The sequence below is a fragment of the Lactuca serriola genome, chromosome 6, assembly GCF_051521515.1.
Source record: "Lactuca serriola cultivar US96UC23 chromosome 6, Lser_US96UC23_V15, whole genome shotgun sequence".
Classification (NCBI taxonomy): domain Eukaryota; kingdom Viridiplantae; phylum Streptophyta; class Magnoliopsida; order Asterales; family Asteraceae; genus Lactuca; species Lactuca serriola.
The window spans coordinates 79,779,781-79,803,287 of record NC_136413.1 but is presented as its reverse complement, the minus strand read 5'-3'; the positions used below and the strand labels follow the sequence as shown (position 1 = coordinate 79,803,287).

The 23,507-nt window shown below is 34.5% G+C and overlaps 1 protein-coding gene and 1 pseudogene across 2 annotated transcripts; both read right to left on the bottom strand.

Moving 5' to 3' along the window:
- Positions 1 to 8,978: 8,978 nt before the first annotated feature.
- Positions 8,979 to 11,196, bottom strand: LOC145057974 (TATA-box-binding protein-like; annotated as a pseudogene). Its single transcript, XR_013686213.1, has 8 exons — positions 11,120 to 11,196; positions 10,341 to 10,428; positions 10,103 to 10,174; positions 9,914 to 9,964; positions 9,687 to 9,729; positions 9,521 to 9,615; positions 9,327 to 9,428; positions 8,979 to 9,246 (listed from the first exon to the last, which is right to left on the bottom strand). The product of XR_013686213.1 is annotated as a TATA-box-binding protein-like (transcript).
- Positions 11,197 to 14,469: 3,273 nt separating this feature from the next.
- Positions 14,470 to 15,715, bottom strand: LOC145059948 (QWRF motif-containing protein 4-like). Its single transcript, XM_079007705.1, has 5 exons — positions 15,372 to 15,715; positions 15,073 to 15,323; positions 14,840 to 14,979; positions 14,616 to 14,738; positions 14,470 to 14,538 (listed from the first exon to the last, which is right to left on the bottom strand). The coding sequence occupies exons 1-5, from the start codon at positions 15,710 to 15,712 to the stop codon at positions 14,470 to 14,472; spliced, it is 924 nt and encodes a 307-aa protein (XP_078863831.1). The 5' UTR covers positions 15,713 to 15,715.
- Positions 15,716 to 23,507: the final 7,792 nt, after the last annotated feature.

Sequence of the window (23,507 nt, the reverse complement as noted above, 5' to 3'; positions counted from 1 at the left end):
GGAAGATGTCAATTTGAAAATTGAAGAGCTTCGAACTAAGCTGGCAAAGGAGGTTGCTACACTTGATCAGAGTTACTATAATCTTTATAAGAAGGTTGATATCATTGCAGATGTTATAACAAAAATGGTGTAGTATTACAATTTACTTCTTTCCAAGGTTGATACGAAGTCCAGATCTGAATCCCATGTTTTTTCCAAAATGGAAGAATGATTCGGAAGTTTGAAGGTGTTGGTTTCGCAAATTCAAGTTTCTCATTCTTCTTTAGTTTCACAAGAATCTTTGTCCGTATTATTTTCTTTGTTGGAGTCCAACCAGAAGGTTGAATTGGTTCCTATTCTCAAGTTGATAAATTTGATGCCTTCGGATGCCCCACCCGTTAAAACAGGGGTGCAAGGGGGAGAAAAGGTTGGAGGATCTGGTTTGACAAAAGTAGGAGATGGTGAAAAGTAGTTGGGAAGGTGTTAGGTGTTTAGTACACAGATTCATACTCCGCTTCCAACTTCTATGTCAACTGTATCAACCACCATAACTTCGAAGCCTTTAACTAAAGGTATTACTATTGGTTCATTTGCTGGTGGATCAAGTTCGAATCCACCTTCATCGAAGAAAGATATGGAATGAAAATGGAAAGGTTTTAGCATTGAGTCAAGTAAAAGAGGACAAGAAGATTGCCTTAGAAAAGGAAATGGAAAGACAAAGGCAAATTCAGAGTATTCTACAATTAAGGCATGGAGACCCATCTGGTCTTGAGAAGGGTAACCCAACAAAACCTTACAACTATGAAACCATCGAGCAAATTTGTGAACTTGGAGAGATGCATGATTTTCTAAAAGTTCCGAAGAAGAGCTATGAAATAGAAATTTCAAACTTTAACCAACTGGATTTTCATATCAACCACATGACATTCATATCAACTCAGTACCAATTAATAGACAAATTCGAAGACAAAGAAGAGTTTAAGAAGCTGAAAATGAGGTTTCATGCTATACTCGGAAAGAAAGAAGAAGAGATTTGGTCATTATTAAAGATTGTCAAGGTGTTGGGTATAACGAAGGATCAGTTATTCGAAGGGTTATTGCAGAACTTTCATTTTCATGTAGTTCGTGCCAACAATGTGGCTTGTGATTTCTTTGTAGCTGATTTTCCTTTGATGAATCTTAATGATCTCATATGTGTGGAAAAAATCTTAAGTGGGGTTGATGCTTTGAAACTCCAGGTAACAAACAAAGAAGATTTTTTGCTCAGGTTTGCACATACCAAGCTCTTTATTGACAATTATTGTGATTGTCTTTCCTTGACGGATGTAGAGTTAGCTTTGGCTATGGGAAAACAAATCACTATGCCACAATCTTTGTTGAAAGGTGTAGGAAGCTTGAAGGAGGTTGATGATGGAGAAATATGTGTGAAACCATTGGGAATAGTTTTTGTGGGGAAAAATAAAACAAGAATACCAAGTTTTTATTCAGAGTTGAGGATGTCGAAAAATACACTAACTCTCAGTATACGAATTTACTTATTTGTATAAATAATTGCAAGAGGAATACTGAAGGAGACAAAGATGATGTTCGAAGAACAATTGTTTGGTACATGGAGATTAGAAGAGTTCTTCATCTGTCTACGAAGAGGCTAATGACCTAGGACTCGACACTGCTCAGAAAGGGGGAAAATGCTGGCGTTCAAATTATGTTGTGAGGTGTCGAAGGGTTTTGAGTCTGTATTAGTATCAAAGTCTGTGTTTCAGCTTATGTTGTATGTATTTCATAAAGGCTCATTTGTATGTCAAATCTTAATTGTTTTAGCCTTTATGTATTTTTTGTTAGCTTCTAAATTCCTATAAATAGGAATAGGTTCTAGAGTTAGAGTGACATTTTAGCTTTCTATTGTTCTAAGTCTATTTGTTCTTTGTAATCTTCAGAAGTAGTATTGATCCATCCAAATCTTATTTACTCCTTGTGTTCATGATTCGATCTATACTCTGGTTTCATTTCATAAACTTGATCTTTAACAACTACATTTGGTATCAGAGCTCATAATTCTCACTACAATAATTAAATATTCTGGAAGTGAGTTCAAAACATGCAAAAATGAAACACATTATTTGAATTAACACAACTTTGATAGAAAAGAAAAGCTCTTTATTAAGTCACAACGAAATAAATATCAAAAAGGTTACAATTCATACTTTTATACATTTCCAAACAATTCAAACTAGTCAACTAAACTATTACATCAAATCACTATCTAGTCCCATGCCAATGGTCCTTACATGACCATCATGTTTCTCTTTTGGTAATGGCTTCATGAGTGGATCAACAGGGTTCTCCTTAGATGATACCATATTTATGATGATGTCTATGTCTTCTAATCTATTTTGAATGTAGTGTGATTTTTTAGTATGTGTCTTGAATTACCACGGTCCTTGGGTTCCTTCGTCAAGGTGATTTCACCCTTGTTATCACAAAAGATTGATGGTTTTCCTAGATTACAATTATAAAGGTCAATGCGGAAAACACTTAACAATTAATATTGGGCACATGCAACCTAATATGATCTGTCTTCACATTAAGGCAACATACTTTGAATAATAAAACCTATAATGAACTCTAGTAATTTCAAAATCACAAAGCGGAGTTACATACCTTAACTTGTTATAGAAAACAAGTTAGTTGTTTCCTTCCTTATATACTTGAGAAGCAAGCACCAAATGTTAGTGTCTCTAATGGTTTGTACCCAAAACCTAGCAACAAAAACACAAGATGTGAGAGGAGGAGATACAAAATTTCGGCTCTTCTAAAGGAGATATGGTGGACGAAATCAAGGAACCCAATAGGTCTTATTTATACCTGATAAGATAACCCTGGAAACCCTAATCCCAAATAAGATAATATTAATTAATTTCAAGTGGTTATCTAGTTTCCTTACCTTAGAAGGAATATTCCAGATTCCCTTTTGGCATCTCGAAAACCGTCCACCCTAGTGGAAGGTTCCGAAATTCCTTTTTGTTCAACTATTGAACAATTACAATCCAGTCCTTGCACTTTTAATTAACTCTAATTAACCTAGAATTAAATACTAATTAATTATGTTGAACTCTTAATTAATTATAAATATTTCAAATTAATATATAATCTTATAATATATTAATAATTCAACTTCTCTCTCCAAATGTTATTCTGTTCAGTTACTAGTTATGAGGGAAACCCAAAAAGGATTTTGCTTCTAACTATAATTCATACCAATTTAGTTATGGGCTTAGACACCTTAATCCAACAAAGATCTCCATTTGTTCTTTGATGTTTGGTACAACTCCAAGATTATTGATGAAGTTCTTTAACTATGTAGCTTCCTTTGATGCTTTACAAAATTTAATATATTTTAACTCACACATTAAGTATACCGTTATCTTCTTCTTGGAGCTTTTCCATGTAACTACCCCTCCATTTAGCAAGAACACCCAACCTGATTGCGAACACGAGTTGTCCCTGTTAATCTGGAAACATGCATCAGTATAACCTGTAACTCACAACTCTTCTCTATCTCCATATACTAAGAACATATCCTTAGCTCCTTTTAGATACTTGAGGATATGCGTTATGGTCGTCTAATAACTATCGCCAAGATTTTCTTGATATCGACTCATCATGCTCAAAGCATATGAGATATCAGGTCTAGTACATGTCATGTCATACACGATCAATATAATAATATAACCATATGGGACTTGACTCATTCTTTCCAATTATTTAGTAGTATTGAGTGATTGATCCTTCTCAATCTTATGCCATGTTGCATGGGTAGATACCCTTTCTTTGAATCTTGCATTTTGAATATTCTCAAAACTTTATCTAAGTGTGTATTTTAGCTTCCCTTCAAAATATGAAACAAATATCCATGCACTCAAAAAAATCAGCACCAAAATAATCCAAATCATTGATTACTATATATCGATTTCCATCCACCATCGAGTTCTATAAAATGATAGTTTTTAATCAATTTCCTAAAAAACGAGCGTCAATATCCCATCAAACAATCGTTTCTATACAACCACTTCATATTATAGGGCTTATATCTCAAGTCGGTTCCTCATGCTTCAGTGTGTCCAGACGCTAATGGTTATACATTGATGACACACTGATCAGGTGATACACTAAACACTCATACACTGATGGTGCTATCTGCTGAAGCTGAAGCTGATCAACATGTTGCCCTGACCCTAATGCTGAAGCTAAAGCTAATCTCCAGTAGCTGACGTTCATGCCCTGATCAGCGAGACTCCCTAAAGCTGATGCTCTGATCAGCATCCGATGTGCTGGTGCTGATATCTGAATCTGGAGAAAATCTGATATGATCCATTCCTGTTATACTAGATTAGTTTATATGTAGATTAGATATAATCCCTTGATTGAAGGGATTCACTAGTTTAGATTAGTATATATTTATGTTTTAGGGTTAAACCCTAATCATGTCTTTGTAATTGTCCTGGTGACCGTCTTTGTTATGACCCATTTTCTTGGTGAAAACAACCCCTTTCTTGGTGAAAGACAACTTTGTGATACTTTTTGTGTTCTTCATTGTTTTTTCTTGTTTATATTTGATCTACGAATCTACAAAGGGTTTGGGACTTTCAATAAATAGAAGACACTCTTGAAAGAAGAAGGTTATAAATCTGAGGGGGGGAGCTAAATCTATGGGGGAGCAGAAATCATCATATTACTTCAGTTGTATTTATCTATTAGTTCATTATTTATTAGTTTAGTTTTGGCATCATCAAATAGGGGGTGATTGTTGGGTCGCTCAATTGTATAGATTTGATGATGCAAAATATATACATAGTTAGTTAGTTAATCTGAAGATATTCTGATGGAAGTTCATATGTCGAGGATTGAAGATTATCCCCTGATAACTGAAAGATCTTGAAGACTCAAGACACCATCTACTGAAGATTGGTTAGTGTGTCCAGATGTTGATGGTTATACATTGATGACACATTGATCAGGTGATACACTGAACACTCATACACTAATGGTATTGTCTGCTGAAGCTGAAGTTGATCAGTGTGTCGCCCTAACGTTGATGCTGGAGCTAAAGTTGATCTCGAGACGTTGACGATGCTGCTCTAATTAGCGAGACTCCCTGAAGTTGATGCTCTGATCAACATCTGATGTGCTAGTGTTGGTATTCGAATTTGGAGAGAATTTGATATGATCGATTCCTTTTATACATGATTAGTTTATATGTAGATTAGATATAATCCTTTGGTTGAAAGGATTCACTAGAATAGATTAGTATATATTTATGTATTATGGTTAAACCCTAATTGTGTCTTTGTAATCGTCTGGGTTACCATCTTTGTGACAATACATTTTCTTGGTGAAAACAACCCATTTCTTTGTGAAATACAACTTTGTGATACTTCTGTGTTCTTTATTGTTCTTTCTTATTTATATTTGATATATGAATCTACAAAGGGTTTGGTACTTTCATATTTACGCTGTAATGTATGTTTGCATATGAACGAATGACATCCTAGAGGTTTTTATCAAAATGAAATAAATTTTGTCATCTCAAAATATTTTGTTTAACTGGGAATTTCCGCATCCCAATTATATAAAGCATAAAGAAAAATGTTTTTATTGGTTCTGAAAATTGAGGGATCTCACACTTATGCCAAAGTTAAAATTACAAAGTTATGTATTGTAATTTCACTTATCTTTGTTGGTGTATATTTGAAGTAGGAGAGGGCACGATGGTCCTTTTTAATAGATTGTTATATGGAGTTGATAGCCTGATGATAAGCAAAAAATGCAATGTTTATATCATCATCACCTATGGCGTGTATGAACAGAACTGTATAAAATGGATCGGTTTCTAATATTTTTATTTTTACTTTGTATTCTATAATTTTACCAGATTGAGGCAAGGTCTTTTGTGGTATAGCTTCTCAATAAATTTAATTCATTTATGAAAATCCTTGGGATAAGCCTTTTCATATGAAATTAGTTTGTTCACTCTTTCTTGATTGAAACCTCATCGTCTCTTTTTGCTTTTCACATACAAATCTTTTTTAAACATGCATAGACAAATCCTGTCAAAACTCATCCAAATCTGCGCCAACGGCGCAACGAGTCTTCTTCTAGTTATTTTATTAAAATTACATTTTTTAAAATAAAAAACTATATTTAAAACATATTTTCTATATTTATCATTAATTAATGGCACTTTAATACAAAAATAATAGTATAATGAATAATTATTATTTTTAGGGTATATTTTTTTATATATTATAGAATAGTATAGAATAATGAAAGATGAGGGACTATATATGAAACATAAAAATGTTACATCATTTTGGTGTAGGAAATGGAGTGATATTGGAGATGATCCATATCATGTTGGTATAAAAAACAAGTTTTGTTGTTGGGTTGTAGATGCCGTAAAAAAATAAAGCCTTAAATCTTAATCAATCTCTAACTCTAAAGACCACATGTTTTCATTCCACTCTTCTCTTCTCTTCCTCTTCCTGGTTCTCCACCATCACAACCCCAACATTGCGACTGACAAAACTCCCCCATCGAATCAAATAGAAGGTTATTTTTTCTTTATTCGAATCGTGTTTTCTATTTATTACGCCTTTCAAAGCTCTAAGACTCCTACTGTTGTAACACAAGGGATAAAACAAAAAGTGTAGATTCGCACATTTTGTTTGATTGGTTTTTGATGTTGTTTTCTTGTCAAAGCTCTAAGACTCCTACTGTTGTAACACAAGGGATAAAACAAAAAGTGTAGATTCGCACATTTTGTTTGATTGGTTCTTGATGTTGTTTTCTTGTCAAATGTTAGCAAAAGTGTAGATACCCACGTATCTACCAGTGTGCTCATCACTTAGATGCTCCGTGAATGAATTAGGAGAATATTTATCCACCCTTATACAAAGAGTTTAGAAGGTTGTCAATGGTTGCAAAATAAGAAGTGATTTGTATCTTGTACATCAAGATCTCAAGATTATAATGATCTTTAAAAAAATAATCTTTGTGATCTTTTTTGTTTTTTTATTATTCGACACCAATTTTTCCTATTATTACTCTAAAGGATTCCAAAATCTTTGGTTGAAAACTATTATTGTTGGATGAAAATGACCTGAACCCCAATTAACGATATTAGTTGATTTTTTGAGTCTATATATCTAATTAAGTTATTATTTTGAAGTACTCTATGTTTAATATACTTAGACCGGCTGATATTTTGGTTCTTGGATGTGGAGTGAAACATGTTTGTGTAGACTTTACAGGAGTATCCTCTCTCGTGGGCTTGAAGGTTGGGGGTTTCAAGGCGGGACATGCTGCTTTAAAAGCTGTCACATGCAAACTCACAAAACATGATTGAAAAATCAACAGGTGTTCATACTATTTGTGTTTGATATGTTTGGTTTCCTCGCACCAGACACGGTGTCTCTTCTTAACCGAGTACAACGAATCATGTACAACAATGTTATATCCCCTAGATCTATGAATGTAGTCTTCAAAAGAATTGGTTTTATCATCCAAAAACGTTTAGCAGCACAATTTATTCACCGTTTGCCTTCTCACTCGTTATAGTGTGATAACAATTTATGATAAAAAAAAAAATTCTAGACTCATTAAATCTACATCAACATAAAGAAACACTAAACAATTAAGTCAATTCCGATTTAAATATATAATGGTTTAGACAATCGTCAAAATCAATATGTAGCTACAGCATTATATATTGTGTGCATGTAGGATTGATTATATACCAATCATTTTAGTTATTTTAAGAAAGTAATTAATGCATATTACATGTTGAAGATATAATGAGTATTAATTGAATCTTTAACATTTAATATGCATTGATTACTTTCTTAAAATAACTAAAATGATTGGTCCAGAATCAATCTTACATGCACACAATAGATAGTAGAAACATTTGAACTTAACTCTCTCTCTCTCTCTCTGTCTCTCTCTCTCTCTCTCTCTCTATATATATATATATATATATATATATATATATATATATATATAAGTTCATTGAGCTTAGCAATAGTAACCTTTAGTGTTTTTAGATTTTTGCCATAATTCTTTAACCACTTCGACACTTTGGTCATTGCAGTCAAAACTTTTACATTTTGGCATAAAAAAAATACAAAAAACGTCCCGGGGTGAAGCCCAAGCTTTCCTCCTAACTGTTGATCAAAACACATGATCATACAAATATTTAACATGAATAACTTTTTAATATGATTTGTTTGGATTGATTGGTTAACATATTTTTCTTCATTTATGTATTAAACACTATTTCTGTTATATTTTAGGTTATATTAATATACAAGATAATTGTAATACATATAATCTAAGCCCCATTGTTTAATATTTGTAGTTTTTCCTTTTTTTTAAAAAAAAATTTAGTTTTCCATTTTCATGGTATGGGTCGGGTTTCAGGGATTTCAATTAGGGTTCGGGGAAAACTATTACCCCAATGGGGCGCCAAACGGAAAATGAGTCTGGTTGAGAAAGGATATCATTTTCGGGTTCAAGAATAAGGATACCATCCCTAACCACGAACTGGTTCATTGTCATTCCTATATACTCCCCCACCACTCCATACAACTTCACAGGGTGTGGTCAATATTGGTGATATAACCACCGACACAACAAGTTAGTGATATTTCTAATTAAGCATGGGCATTTTGGGTACACACAAAGCATAACCTAAGCTCAAATGTCAAAGACGATTTATGAGAGACCAGTTTGTTAATTATGTATAGTTCGAAACTAAAAAAATTAAGGGGTTTAAGTTGTAATTAATATTTCAATTAGATTATATTAATTATTTTGGAATTCAGATATTGAATTAGTAGATAAAATAATATAATATTGACCAAAATTGTAGATATCTTTTAATTTTTTTTTTTGGTGTGTGATGTTGAACACAAAAAGGCACAAAAGTGTTTTGTGGTATTACTAACTTTTCTATCAAACTCATGTAATTCTTTTCAAGCTAAACAAAACAACAGTGAAAATTGTCTAAAAACCCTACTCAGCACCACTAAAATGCCACAAAATTCTTCTCGTTAATATATTTATTCAATGGACGAATAAATTGGCATAGAAGCCAAATACAATTTCATTCTCTCACCCCCATACTAAATATTACTATTGTTGATTCTTTCTGAACTCTATTAGCACATGATATATATTCTCAAAGGCAGTGTACATCTCTTCTATAACCTACAATAAACACCATAAAAGCTTATAAAAATAAACAACATAAACTATTAAAATATATCAAGAAAAATGTCATCTCTAACCTTTGATCCAGTAAGAACAATTTTCCCGGAAACAAAAATGAGCAACACAATTTTAGGTTGATTCATACGATAAACCAATCCAGGGAATATTTCAGGCTCATACTACACAAAAAACGCAATTAAAATGAATTAAAGACAATTAATTATCTAAATTAAGTTGAGTTTTTTAGTGAAACAATTAATAAGAAACTTACCCTTGAGAAAGCACCATGAGAGTTTGCAAGTCCTTCGAGTCTAATTGGAAATTTCACATCACATGATCCAACTATATTCTGGATCTTGAAATCCTAAAAAATTACACAAAATTATTTAATTCATTGATTTTTTCTGGAAAAAAAGTTTTTGATAAGAGTTTTTACATAAATTTTGCTGGGAAACCAAGTTTTTGTATAATTCGAGCATACTGGACAAGAATAAAGTATTTAAGCATACAATAAAAGAAAAAAAAATAACAGGAATAGCAACACTGTTTGATTGCTTTAGCCTTTATCTCCAAAAAAAATGATTTAAATACTAGAATGTTTGATGTTTGTAAAGATTATGCATTTTCTTCTTTAAATAAAAAGATTATAATAATACTCATGTACCTTTCGTGCTGCTAATTTTGATTGTTGTTCACTCTTGGCTCCTGTACAAACCTGAAGAACAACCAAAATACTTTGAATACAAAGGTATTTTCTTGATACTAAATTGTAAATTTACAATTTGTGTACCATATGTATGACAATTATGAGAGTCATGTTTGATAAGAGCTTTAGGTTAGAATAAAAATTTACCATTTTCCCAGACACAAAGATTAGTGTTGTAGTTTTAGGTTCTCTTATCCTCATAATAAGAGGAGCAAAACGCTAGATGGAGTACACATAAAAAACAATATGTGAATGATGTTAACTAGAGAAAAAGGGTATCACATTGTATAATTAATTCTTCACCTGATAAAAATATTAATAAGTAATTTCCAAAAAAGCATCCAAATTTTATTCCAACATTAACAAGTAGACAAATACTACATACCTTTGGGTTGTATTCTGCATTTCGAGCCTATAATGCTATAGTTTTCAAATCCAATTTACAGTCCAGATTGACAATAGACACTATGTTTCTACAAATATATAAAAGACATTGTAAAAAAAATCAATGTATGTATTCCCACACCTTTTAAGGAAGAGGTGTTTCTTTATTTTCTCCAATCTTTTGAATCTTGATATATCCACTCATCATGGAAATTAAAATGCATACTAAGACCACTTTTCTATGATTTTGTTTTACATGATGTTTCTATATTAGTCTATACAATGGTTCTAAAAGACGTGTCAACGTATGCCATGACGAGCGGCATGACTACACTGTTTTGAAAGCCTTCATGATGGATATGCTAGGCATGCCACATGGTAAAACGGGTCAAGGCGTGTTATGACACGAGTTTTTTAAGATATTTTTTTGTTTTTTTAGATCGGGAATGACACTATTGAGTTCTTGTTAAGTTTTTGTTATTAGGGGTTGATATAAGTATATATTTTATATAAATTTATAATTATATGATTTGTCTTTTTTTTATATATAAAAGATTACCGTCTTAAGTCACGTTTTGAAAAACATCGTGATTCGTCATGGATCATAAAAATTGAGGTTTGACATTGTCGTCATGTCACGCGTCACATGATTTAGAACCTTGGTGTAGACTATCAGAAACATATACTTTTATCATTTTGTTTTTTCGTTGTTCAATCATAAAACTTGAACATATCTTACACACACACACATGTTTAAAGAAGAACCAATTAAGAACTTACCGAATAGTAGGAACAACTCCAGGTGGGTGTTTGATGAGATGAACCGGTTGGCTACCTTTAAACACTTGATCTGCCATCAATCCCTCCTCCTTATCCCCTTTTTACCTCTACAGTTCAATCAACACCTTCAATAGTTGAACTTTTTCTCAATCAAATTAATCCTACAAAAATAATCATTTCCATAAACCAACTTTCCCAAACCCGTATTCGAAGATATTTTAATTTCAGAATTCACAAGTTCTTTGATTTACTATTAATAATCTCCTGATTACTGACCATAAATTATTGATTCTTTAACTATCCAACCACCCTTTTTCAAATTTGAGAACTTAGATTAGGATTTTTGGGAAATTTTAGATAAGTTTCAAAGCTAAGCATAAAACGCAAGAGATTAAATTGACGAACGTTGCAAATGATTTGATAGAAGGCGATAGGAATTTAAAAAAGGTGGTGTTTATACAAATGAGGGAGATTCGACAGGGTATATATAGAGGAAGGGGTGAGAAGCATTGAACAAATGAAGAATATGGAAAACAAGGGTTCGGTCTAGAATATATTGCAAACCATGGAAGAATATATAATATAATGAAATATATTAGAAGGTTCTAGAACAAACTAGAAACCCTTTGATGGTTCAAGAATATACTAGAAGACCCTGAAATAAAAAAGACATTTCATAAAAACTAGTTGATAAGCTTGTGTAAAATATAAAATGAAACGTATAAAAATAAGTCAAATATTGTAAGATAAATACATAACACATTAAACTTAATTAAGTAAATAGTAAAAAACAACTTTCTAACTATTTATGTTTCACTAAATTTTTTGCATCCGATATGAAAAAAATTATAAACAAGTATCAGAGTAGTTATACATTTGTCTACGATGTAATATTTTCCTATATGAAAAATGGTGATTAGTTCAAAATTATAAACAAGTATCAATCTAGTTATACCTTATGGGGGATTAGGGAAATTGATAGAAAGCCTCTTAATTGCATGATATCTAATATGTGGATACGGTGTCATATATCCTTTTTGACTTGGGTATCCTTTGTCTACGATGTCATATTTCCTTATATGAAAAAAGATAAGGGAAAATCAAATTAAATGGCAATTAATTAGAAAATTATAAAAATGTGTCAGAATAGTTATACCTTCCGGGGACTTAGGAAAACTCATAGAAGACATCTCAATTGCATGAAGGAATAGTCATGTATCATGTGTTGATCCTTTCCACCCGACAGACAATCATAGGTAGACCCAAAACCTACCACCCAAAAAAGAAGTCATAGTGTGATGGTATTTCTGACGAAATAAAGAAGAAACAACCATTACAAAAAAGATTTAAGTTATTTCCCAATTATGTTTAGTAACTAAAATATATTTTTTTTACTTTATGAGGCAATAGTCATGTTAATGACTCCTTAAGTATAAACAATTGTAGCTTAATCACTTAAGTTTTTCCACGCATCTTTTGAAAATATCTCAACGGATGTAGTATTACTTAGGATTCGATATATATTACTAGGTATATATATATATATATATATATATATATATATATATATCACTCCTTTCCGGAGTCCTCGCGACTCACATTCCGGCCTCGAGCAAAACCCCTGAAACCTCAAATCTAGAAACTCATGTGCTAGACTTTCCCACTCAACCCGCGTAATGTAACGAGTACATAATATCTCCCTGGTCCCAAGTAACTGCAGCCCTCTGCTCATCAGAACATGTCCCAGTAACAAATCCCAGGACTGGAAAGCTCGACCAGCTCCTCCCCTTGTCGTCGTTACAGCTACTAAAGCTGCTGCGACAGCTGTCTCAGCAATGGCTGCATAGCGCTCGTCGAAATACTCAACCATGGTGGTCTTAATAGACCCAAACATCTTCGGTAACTATCCCCGGACAATCGATCACCCCCTCTAGGATGATCTCACTGACACGATCCTCTAACAATGTTGGCCTATCCTGGCTGTCAGCTCCCGATCCTAACCTGGATCCGGTCTCAAGACGTCTCGTAACCACCATTCTGGTAAGACATCAAAAAGATCTCTGATAATCCATATAATGACAGGGGGCCAACTCCCAACCCAACCCTAGGAGTTGTGACTTCCTTGCTACGTGTATGGGTCTTGTGCTTTCAGTAGGACGGGCCCATACTACCTTCCACACAAACCCATATTTGTCTCAAGTATCATCACAATGCCATAACAATATACATAATCATAGCTAGCGCTCAATCCTCACTCCTAGAGTAATGCTAAATATCTTGTAACTGGCCTCACGGGCTCTCACGACCCACCCATCCATGAGACTTCCACCAACCCTACAGCACTAGTGTATGCTATCTTACTTAATATTGGACCCTATAGACTTTCGAATATCCAATGCTACTCTAAGCTCCCAATCAACCAAGAACAGACCATAAGGCTAAATCAAACATTCTCAGGCTATAAGATCTTAATTATGTATAACCATGATGTATACACTAAGCAACTACAGTAATGATGTCAATCTCATATAAAGGAAACCCTAGGCTAGCAGGCATCATGTAATCAGACAATTCTATCATGCAATTCTAGAAGATCCCTAGTCTAGTACTAGCATGTTGTTCTAACATATCACATAATCAATTACTGTGTGGTATTTTGGGGTCTACTTACTGGCTCCGGCTGATCGTACACCCTACATCCTCCTTTACTTATTTTGAAAACCATTTTAGAAATCATTTTGAAGATCTATCCTTGATTTGAGACTGGATTCACACGAATGTTCTTCCAATCACTACAAGAAAAACAGCCTTTTACGACGCTCATTGCGCGTTGTAAAACGCTCAGATGACGCGCAAATGCGCGTCAAGGAAGGCTTTGTCATAAAGAGAGACGACGTGCATTTACGACGCACATTTATAACACGCAATGCGTATCATTAAAACCTCTGTCAAGAAAGGCCATGTCATAAATGAAGATGACACACATTTTTGCGTATCGTAAATTTAAATGTTTAAAAAAAATATATTTATATATTTATTAATTTTTAAATTAAATTTGCATTTAATGTCTCATAATAGAAATAAAATACCATATACAAAAAATACAATCCATTGCATAAAATTTAATGTCATACAATTTTATTTCTTACAATATATAAATTTGCATTCATCTAATCTACTATGTGTTTCGTACTAACAATTGAAATGAAGAATGCAACACTTGCATTTGCAGCATCTTATCTCTTTTAGCTTGAGCTTTCTTTTCCTCTTCTAACTCTAGAGCTATTCGATTTCATCAACCCTGTAAACACAACACAAAATCACTTGTCATTTTCATTCTACTTTTAAAATTATTTCTTATTGTATTCCATCACTTGGATAGCTGAACAAAGTGAAGACTCCAAAGTTTCAATACCCACCTGTACAAATATAAAATTAAACTTCTATTCATTGAAATTACATTTTTGTCCTATTTAGTTTTCAAGAACCAACATACCATTGCACCTCTAGTTACAGGGACTCGAAGAGTGCTTGACTCTAGATCTTCATTAGCACCACACAAAGCAAGATTGTGCCCCTTTTCAATTGAAGCCCATTCATTGAGGTAAGTCATATGATCCATAGATATCACAATATTAGATACAATCAAAAGAATACAAACAACAAGAAATAAATATGGAAATAATTAAAGAGTGTTATGGGAGAATGAATTACTTGTTGATTTAAAACTGAATAAAGCTTTAGCTTCAGTCTCAATTGATTGAGCTCAATCCTCTTTGCTGCTACAGAATCATGGAGTTCTGAGGTACTTCTCCACACATTAAATAAAGATTTAAGCATCATGAAATATAATAAATTAACTATAATAAAGACATCAAATAAAAGTGCATTGCTATTTCTTTCATTTAATCCTTTTAATCAAACCATAACAGTTGATTTCTGGGACTTGAAGCCAGCTTCTGAAGTGGCATTAATAAATCTCCACTGAATTTGCCTATTGTGAAGTAGTCTCAGATAATGAGCATCTTCTATCTGATCAACAACTTCTTTTCCCTTTTTAATATCAACAATAAATGTGAGAACATAAGCTTTATTCGAGTTGCAGGGTTGTCTCAAAGGACTACAAGACCTTATAGAAGGACTGACATTTTTCAAAGCCAAAATAGATGGCTTGTTTGGTGTAACAACAGGTAAAGATTGAGACCTTTAAGAAACAAGATTCGACATTCTTAGTAGATTGTCATATTCCAACTTTCCTTTATCGGAAAATGACGATAATACTTTTGCAGGATCGGTTGTAGATTTTCCTAAAAGATTAGATTTAGAACTTGTTTTGCTAGGCCACCGATGCTGTTCCACTAGTTTAGAATGTAAACTCTCTAAAGGTTTGGAATTTTCTGATTGATCGATGACATTTTTACCCTTGAGTGGACTTCTTTTCCTCTTAGGAGTATACTTTCTAGAAGGTTTAAGTGCTACATTTGATGATGACTTTAGGGTTCGATCAGAAAGAGCTTGAGGAGGTGGCTTCTCTTTCTTACTAGTGGGCATGGAAAATGAATCAGATTGGAAAGAAACACTTAGACTATGCATTGGTGAAGGAATTGCCTTTCTGGTTATCACTTCCTTTAGTCGAGTCCTTCCCTTTTGGACGTTATATATATATATATATATATATATATATATATATATATATATATATATATACACGTAATAAAAAGGAAAAATAAATAAGTTAATTGCTAAAACACACTGTCTATTTCACATATAAGTATAACTGACCTTGGCCAACCGGATTTTTCTTGTCAGTAAAACAATATTGAGCACTTTTGCTCACCAAATCAGCAAAATAAATCCCTTTTCCAAACTACAAACATAGAAAAAGATTACTTTCTTGATCAATATATAATGGATTAATGGATTGATTAATAGAGAGAGAGGAGGAGGAGAAGGACCATGTAGCTGGTTGCAAAAGCTTTAGGGGGAGCTATTCGCAGTCCTTGGCTTAAAATACCAACATAGTTTCTCAAATGAGAACCTATTAAGAACAACCGATTTCATTAACATATATGCAAAAGACATTAATGCCCTTCTCATCTTGCATGAATGATATAACTTAACAGAAAGGTTTGAAGCTACAATACCATGCCAAAGGAGAATCTTGTTCTTGATTTTATTTTTATATGGAACAAACTTATCAAACTCTCATTATCTTTCAACTATGAAAACTTCTTCCAACTCAAGTGCCCAATCCTACATTTTACAAAGTACAAACAAGGCCTCCTAGCAAGTTTTTTCCTACAACCAGAGTACAATGTCAATTTCATGTCAGATATTATAAAAAGACAAAATCAAAAAATCAACAAACATATGACTTCATTAGACAAGGAATCAGAAAAAAGTTTACGTGTAAAATTCAGCAACACCCTTGTTGCAGTATATTTCAAATGCATATTTAAGAGCCTATAGGGGAATTATGGTTTAAATAAACAAACAAATAAATAAAAATTTGTGTTTTGACATTAGACCAAACTACAAAATGGTTAAAAATTAACAGATTAGATGAAATTATGGTTTGAGTTTGACTTACAGAAGGTAGGGCAGATCTGGATCTTGAAGGAGATCTGCAACAAGAAAATGAATCAAGTAAATGATGCAACAAGAAAATGTTTGACTCAGAAGGTAGGGGAGATCAGAATTTGAACTTATGTTTGTTAATTTCATTTTTCATGTGAGTTTGACACATTTCAAATAAATGATGCAATAAGAAAATGTTTCAAGTTTCAACCTTATGCTCCTGCTGCGACTCCTGCTATAGCTCTTGCTTTTGCTTCGACTGCGACTCCGGCTCCTAGAATGGCTTGAATCATATCCTTCACCTATAAGTAGATTAAAAACATACTTTATAACCCATGGATATATATACTTGGCATATTAATTGAAACGATACACGAATGTATCCACGAGAGAAGGCATTTCGAAACTCAGAGTCATCCAATTTCTGTATCTGTAAACAAAAAATTATAAGCTTCAAATTTAAAACTGTTTCAAATAACTGTGTCAAATATATAAAAAAAAAAAAAAAAAAAAAAAAAAAAAAAAAAAGAGGGTAAGCCACGAGAGGCGCATGTGATCCTTTAGGTCTTACCATGATGCAGAAGAGGGTAAGCCAGTCACCATAACTGTGTCAAATATAAAACAAAATTATATTTGAGAAATCATGGGGTCAAAATTAGCACAGGGTAACATAAAAATAACATAAGCTTATTCATGTTTCTTCCTTTTGATTCTACACACAACACCTCTACAACAAAAAATAAATAATAAGAATAATAAGAGAGAACAGAACAAAGGTCCTTTCACATAAAATTTCACCAATCAAAGTTAAAATAAAAATCCTAAATAACAAATCGATCATTTATTTCAGCTACTTAACACATGTCCTTTCACATACTCAGATAAACACATTCCAGATTAGAAGGTGAAAAAAACCAAAAGCCCTTTCCTTTGAACAGGATTTGATTTCACCCCAATATTACTCTCAATGAACAAAAATGGAGATTTCAAATTACGAATCTTTACCTGGTTAGTGGCCAAACGATCATTCAAATTACCGCAATAACTCAATAGTGTTTAAGAGATTATTAGGGAGGAGTAGTTGAATGATATACATACAGTTGAGCTTAAGAGACTGAAACAGAATCGATCGCCCTAAAATTACGTCAACTTCCTCAAGTTGCTATGTGTTTCCTATCACAAATGTTACCAGAGGTAACTTCACCAAATCACTCCCCGCCACCAACTGCGTCGCCAACATTTTCCTACTCTTTTACTCCTCTATTCAATGACAGAACAGATACATGTACAAGGGAGAATATGTAGCTTTAGTAGCCAAAGATGGTTACCGGAGTAGGAAATCGGCGACAACACTTCAGGGGATCGAGAAATGAAGGAGTAGAAAATACATAGAGAGAAAAAAAAGTCTGAGAACCATTTGAAGAAGTTAACAAATTCAGATGAGAAATTAGGGCTCGTATGAAGCTGTATCTCTTCCATCAAGAACCCCTGTGGGTTTGATCTTTTCAGAAGACTGGATCAGAGATTTGGTGATATTGCGATTTTGTTGTGGGAAAAAAGAGGATTGGTGATGTTATTAGGGTTTTTTTGGGTATTAGAGTGATATATATATATATATATATATATATATAGAGAGAGAGAGAGAGAGAGATAGAGAGAGAGAGAGAGAGAAAAGAATGATGGAAATAAGGCTGAGGGTAACAATGGCGGATTTTCAAACTTTTGGGATTTTCGTTTCCCCCGCTGGAAAAAAGAGAACGCGCCTTTCATTAAAAAAAATATAAAGCGACATTTCTAGACGACACCCATTTTTAAATAAGTGCCTCCGTGTTTTTATTTTTTTTGTTCGATATTAATTTTAGGGCACGCACAAAAGCGTGTCCACTATCCTTCAAATTTGAGAAGAGATAACATTATTTTTAGGGCACACGCTTTTGCGTATCGTAAATCACCGCGTGTCATTGTTTGCGCATCATTAAAGGCTGTTTTCAAGTAGTGAATTCACTCAAACCAAGGCTCTGATATCAACTTGTAACACCCATAAAAAGCATGCCAAATTTAAACTTTTAAAAAAATTTCAAATCTATTAACCATTACAAAACTTGTTTCCAAAATGTATCATATCAAAGTATCCTATAAACAAAGTCATAAAAAGTGAGGAGCTGTATGATCACGCCTTTCCCTTGCCACAATCCCCCGATGTACCTGAAACAAAAAACTAAAACTGTAAGCCCAAATACTTAATGAGTTCCCCCAAAATACCCATACCCACAACAATAAACATATAATCATAAACAACGTACTATGGGTCTAGTCAACCATTGGGTTGGAATACCCTAGGCCCACAACCAACAGGTTGGAATGCCAGCATACTATGGGTACAATCATCCTCAGGATGGAATACCCCAGGCCCACAACCAACAGGTAGGAATTCCCACATACTATGAGTCCAATCATCCACAGGATGAAATACTCACGGACCACAATCAAACAGGTTGGAATGCCCAGGTCTATTGGCTTTCGCGCAAAGCAGATAAGCCTCAACCGCCAAATAACCATGTGCACGTATAAAATGTAATTACATAACAGTCTATAGACAGACAAACTGGTCTAACAGATCATAACAGCATAGCAACAACCTGTCTACCAGGATACTGCTCTAGCAGATCATAGCAACATATAACATCCTATCTACCAGGATACTGATCTAACGGATCATAGAAACATATAACATGTACCTACCTGGATACTGATCTTAACAGATCATAACAACATATAACATTCTATCTACCAGGATACTAATCTTAACAGATCATCACAGCATATAACATTCCATTTACCAGGATACTGATCTAACAAGTCATACTAGCATAGAATATTAGGATAACAATCCAAAAAGGGCCGGCCTTGGTGCCTTAGACCCTAGAGTATAGTGAGGAAAACTCACCTGGCACTGCTGAAGTCATAAAACTCCAGCTGGTAGTTGATAGATTCCCGAACTGTCAACATCAAACAATACCCAATTAATAATTGGGTTCCAAGCCCAAGGTCCATCTCACACTCCAAATACCCAAAAGTCAAGTAATGGGCCAAAGCCCAACATGTGGCCCAATTTTCCAAATTGGGACCAGACCTTTACATGGTCTTTCCTTAAGGCCCGTTCAATTATTCTAGTCCAAACTATTGGTATTCCCATGGCCCAATATCACATAATCATAAAGGCCTAGTTATGGATCATCTATGACCTAATTTTCCAAATTGGGCCCAAGTCCTTCACAATGGCCTTATCCTAAGGCCCATCCAATTATTTTAGTATATTTACTTATTCTTGAATGCCCATTAATAGTCCAATCACCAAAGCCCAATAAAAAGGCCCAACTCAAGGCCCAAGTGAAATTAAGGTTTTCACATGAAATGACAATTAGGGTTAAGCGTTCCTACTTAACCCATTAAGGACTTAATCCATTAAGTCCATTATTGCCTAAGATGAATTTGCCAATGATTATAATTTAATATGTTGAGTTTGTTAATTAATTCACGTGAGAGTCCTGATAATTTCCCCAAAATTAGGGTTTCAAGCCATTAGGGTTTTCCAACCCAAATACTAGCCCATTTATTAAATGATTGGGCTTTTAGGTCCATTAGGGCTTCATTGGGCCCATTAAGGTCTCATTGGGCCCACTAGGGTTTCTTTGGGTCTATTAGGGTTTAGTAGACCCTTTGTCCAAACATCCAAACGAGTCACAAACCAAATAAGGCACATCGCTACCCAACATGGCGGGCGGTGATGGCAGGAGGCGACAGCCACCACCTTACGGTGGTGGTGACGAATTTTCTTTTCATTATTCCATTTTGTTACAATTTACAATACTATCCAATTAACACACACACAAACACTAATGACACACACACATTCACTAATAAGCACAGACACACACACACAACCACCTCGTGGTGGCCGGAGGTGGTATATGGTGGCAGCCACCATGGCCGGCAGCCATGATGGTTTTTCCTTGGTTTTCCGGCAGCAGCAATCCGAAACACCCTCAAGCTTGAGAGACAAGACTAAAACACATACACCCGCACTAACAGCGACGGAGAATACTGGTCACTGTGGAACAGCTGTGTGGTGGCGACAACCACATCAATCCAACCGTGAAGGAACAAGCGGCGGAGGGCAGCCGTTCGAGCAGTGGTGACAACGTATCAGCAAGCAGAACAGAGAGGAGAGGTGAATGTGGTTCGAACCACCGAGTACAATAGCAACGGCGACGAAGAAACGCCCACTCGAGTCCCCGTCGGCAGCTCTGTCGTCAACAACCATGGCAGCAAGCTAGGCACATCCATGGAAGGAGGTGGTTGCGAGACCGGAGATCGTAGGAACGAAGATGACAGCAACAACTCGGTGAAACATCCGAATGGCGGCAGTGGTAGTGACGAGGCTCGACCAACACCATCGATCGGTCCATACCCGATACAACAACAGTCTTGGTGGTTTCTTCCTACGACCTTGACGTCCGACTATCCTTCAGATGGCGGCGGATGGAGAAGGAGGATGGAAAGGGTGGCGGATGATACTAGATTTAAGGTTAGGGGTTGCATGCGGTTATATATATATATATATATATATATATATATATATATATATATATATATATATATATATATATAGAAAAGTTCAATAGAGAACCATAATTATTGGTTCTACAAGGAACCAAATCTTTTTTTTCAATTTCTAGAGCTTATTCTTTATCGAAAAAAAATTAAAAATATCTAAATTCATATATTAACATTGTGAATGTGAAAAGTATTTTTCGGATTCACGTTGTGAATTTTCAAAGATTCACATTGTGAATTTGACGTAAAAAAAATTCTAATTTTATATCATTGGAAAAAAGATAAAAAGTTATGAATTTCTGTATTTTTAGTTTAGTTTTTTTTTTATAAAAAATAAGTTCTAAAAGTTGAAAAAAGATTGGTTCTTGGTTCCTTGCTTAATTATGGTTCTCGATTGAACCTCACCCTATATATATATATATATATATATATATATATATATATATATATATATATATATATATATATATATATATATATATATATATATATATATATATATATATATGGGCTAACAGGCGACGAGGATGGGAGTCGGGTTTAAGTCCCTCTCCACACAAACTTATACATATTTACATATCTGGTCCCTCCCCATGAAATCTTTTTCAAATTAAGGCTACAATTTACAAAACAGCCCCCAACATCCAAAATTTATAACAATTCAAGTCCCAAAGGTTACCATATAGCCCCTCCATGACAAATTCTTTTCAACTTGGGTACATAATTTACCCTTTTAACCACATCCATCCAAAATCCTTTCATATTAAAACCAAATGATACCAGCCCCTGACTTCTGAAATCCTTTGCAAAATAAATCCCAAAATTACACTTTAACCGCTGGAGGTTCAAACCTTGTAATTTGGCTTCCCTAAACTAACACCCCACTAAATATTATTCGATTTTGGGCTATAATAATATGAAATAACAATAAAAATCACTTCTCGTGTTTCCGGGTTTATTATTTAATTATTATATTTAAATGGGATGCTACAACTCTCCCACATTTAAATTTGATTTCGTCCTCGAAATCATTTCTTCCCATTCCTTTCACGCCAAACAACTTGAACTAAAATCCCGAGCATAACCCTAGCCTTTCCAAGGCAACCGTAACCAACCCTTGTGGGGTTCTAAAACCTGAATATAATTAATCCCTTGCAATATGATCACATTTACTCGATCTGAAATCTGAAGTCTCGAGATGGTCTGGCTTCCTCACAGACTGCCCACACCGGATCATTATCGAATGCATTGCACTTAACTCCTAACTGGCTACTCAACTTCTGGTAACCTGAGGTTCCCACTAGAAAACAGAATCACAAATCCCACATTGCTAACTATGATCCTCTTTTTTTTTGACAAGAGATTAAGTACTCCTTCATGAAAAACTCGCTCTGGTAATCAATTCCCAGGGATATAATGAACAAAGGGGTGTAAACTGGGAGATGAACCCTTTTGGATCAACAAGACAATGTTCCTTTAGTTCCTGAACCACATACATATAATAATCGGCTCATAAGCACAAATACTCATACCTAGCACAATCAACCTCGGGCTGGAATGCCAGGCATGCCTACGATGGATCCAATCATCCCTAGGATGGAATACCCTCGTATCACGCACATGTTTCGTCCAATCAACCCTCGGGTTGGAATACCAAACACGTCAGTTCCACTCAATCGTAGGGTCCAGTCATCCTCACGATGGAATACCCTAGATTGGAATACCACTTTATACATAACTCAGGTCTAACCCATAACTTGAAATCTAAGGACCTATCCTTGCATCTCATCCAAAAGCCTCTGATTCGTCACAACCGAGTAACACTCATCTGAAATATCGGGCTTCGGCCCGGTCGCGGAGCTAAAGGATTCCCACATAGTTGCCTCACACGACTTCCGAACGAAATCCTTCCCTTGAACTAGTTGCCACTAGTTATCATGCCTCTACGACTCTAACAACCTCTTGATCCAACCGATCGGATCCATGCGTCAAATCCTGACGTCACCAAATCGAAGGCTAAAAGTGATTGCTACCTTACCAACAGTAGACTTATATCACAAACGACCTTAAGCAGTTTCTTGCTTCCTTGATCTCTTAGTTGTAGTGGTGTTCCTACAGTCTTATTGTTGGCTTAACCAGGTCTAATCCCTCTGGGGAAACCTATAACCAATTCGTGGATTTCCATATCCTCAAT

Excerpts from the sequence above, each read along its gene's own strand:
- LOC145059948 (XM_079007705.1), bottom strand. The coding sequence starts at position 15,712 with ATGCATAGTCTAAGTGTTTCTTTCCAATCTGATTCATTTTCCATGCCC. Across the intron at positions 14,980-15,072 it reads TAATGCCACTTCAGAAGCTG|TTAATTTATTATATTTCATG; the intron begins GCTTCAAGTCCC and ends TCTTTATTATAG. Across the intron at positions 14,739-14,839 it reads AGCTTTATTCAGTTTTAAAT|GATCATATGACTTACCTCAA; the intron begins CAACAAGTAATT and ends GTGATATCTATG.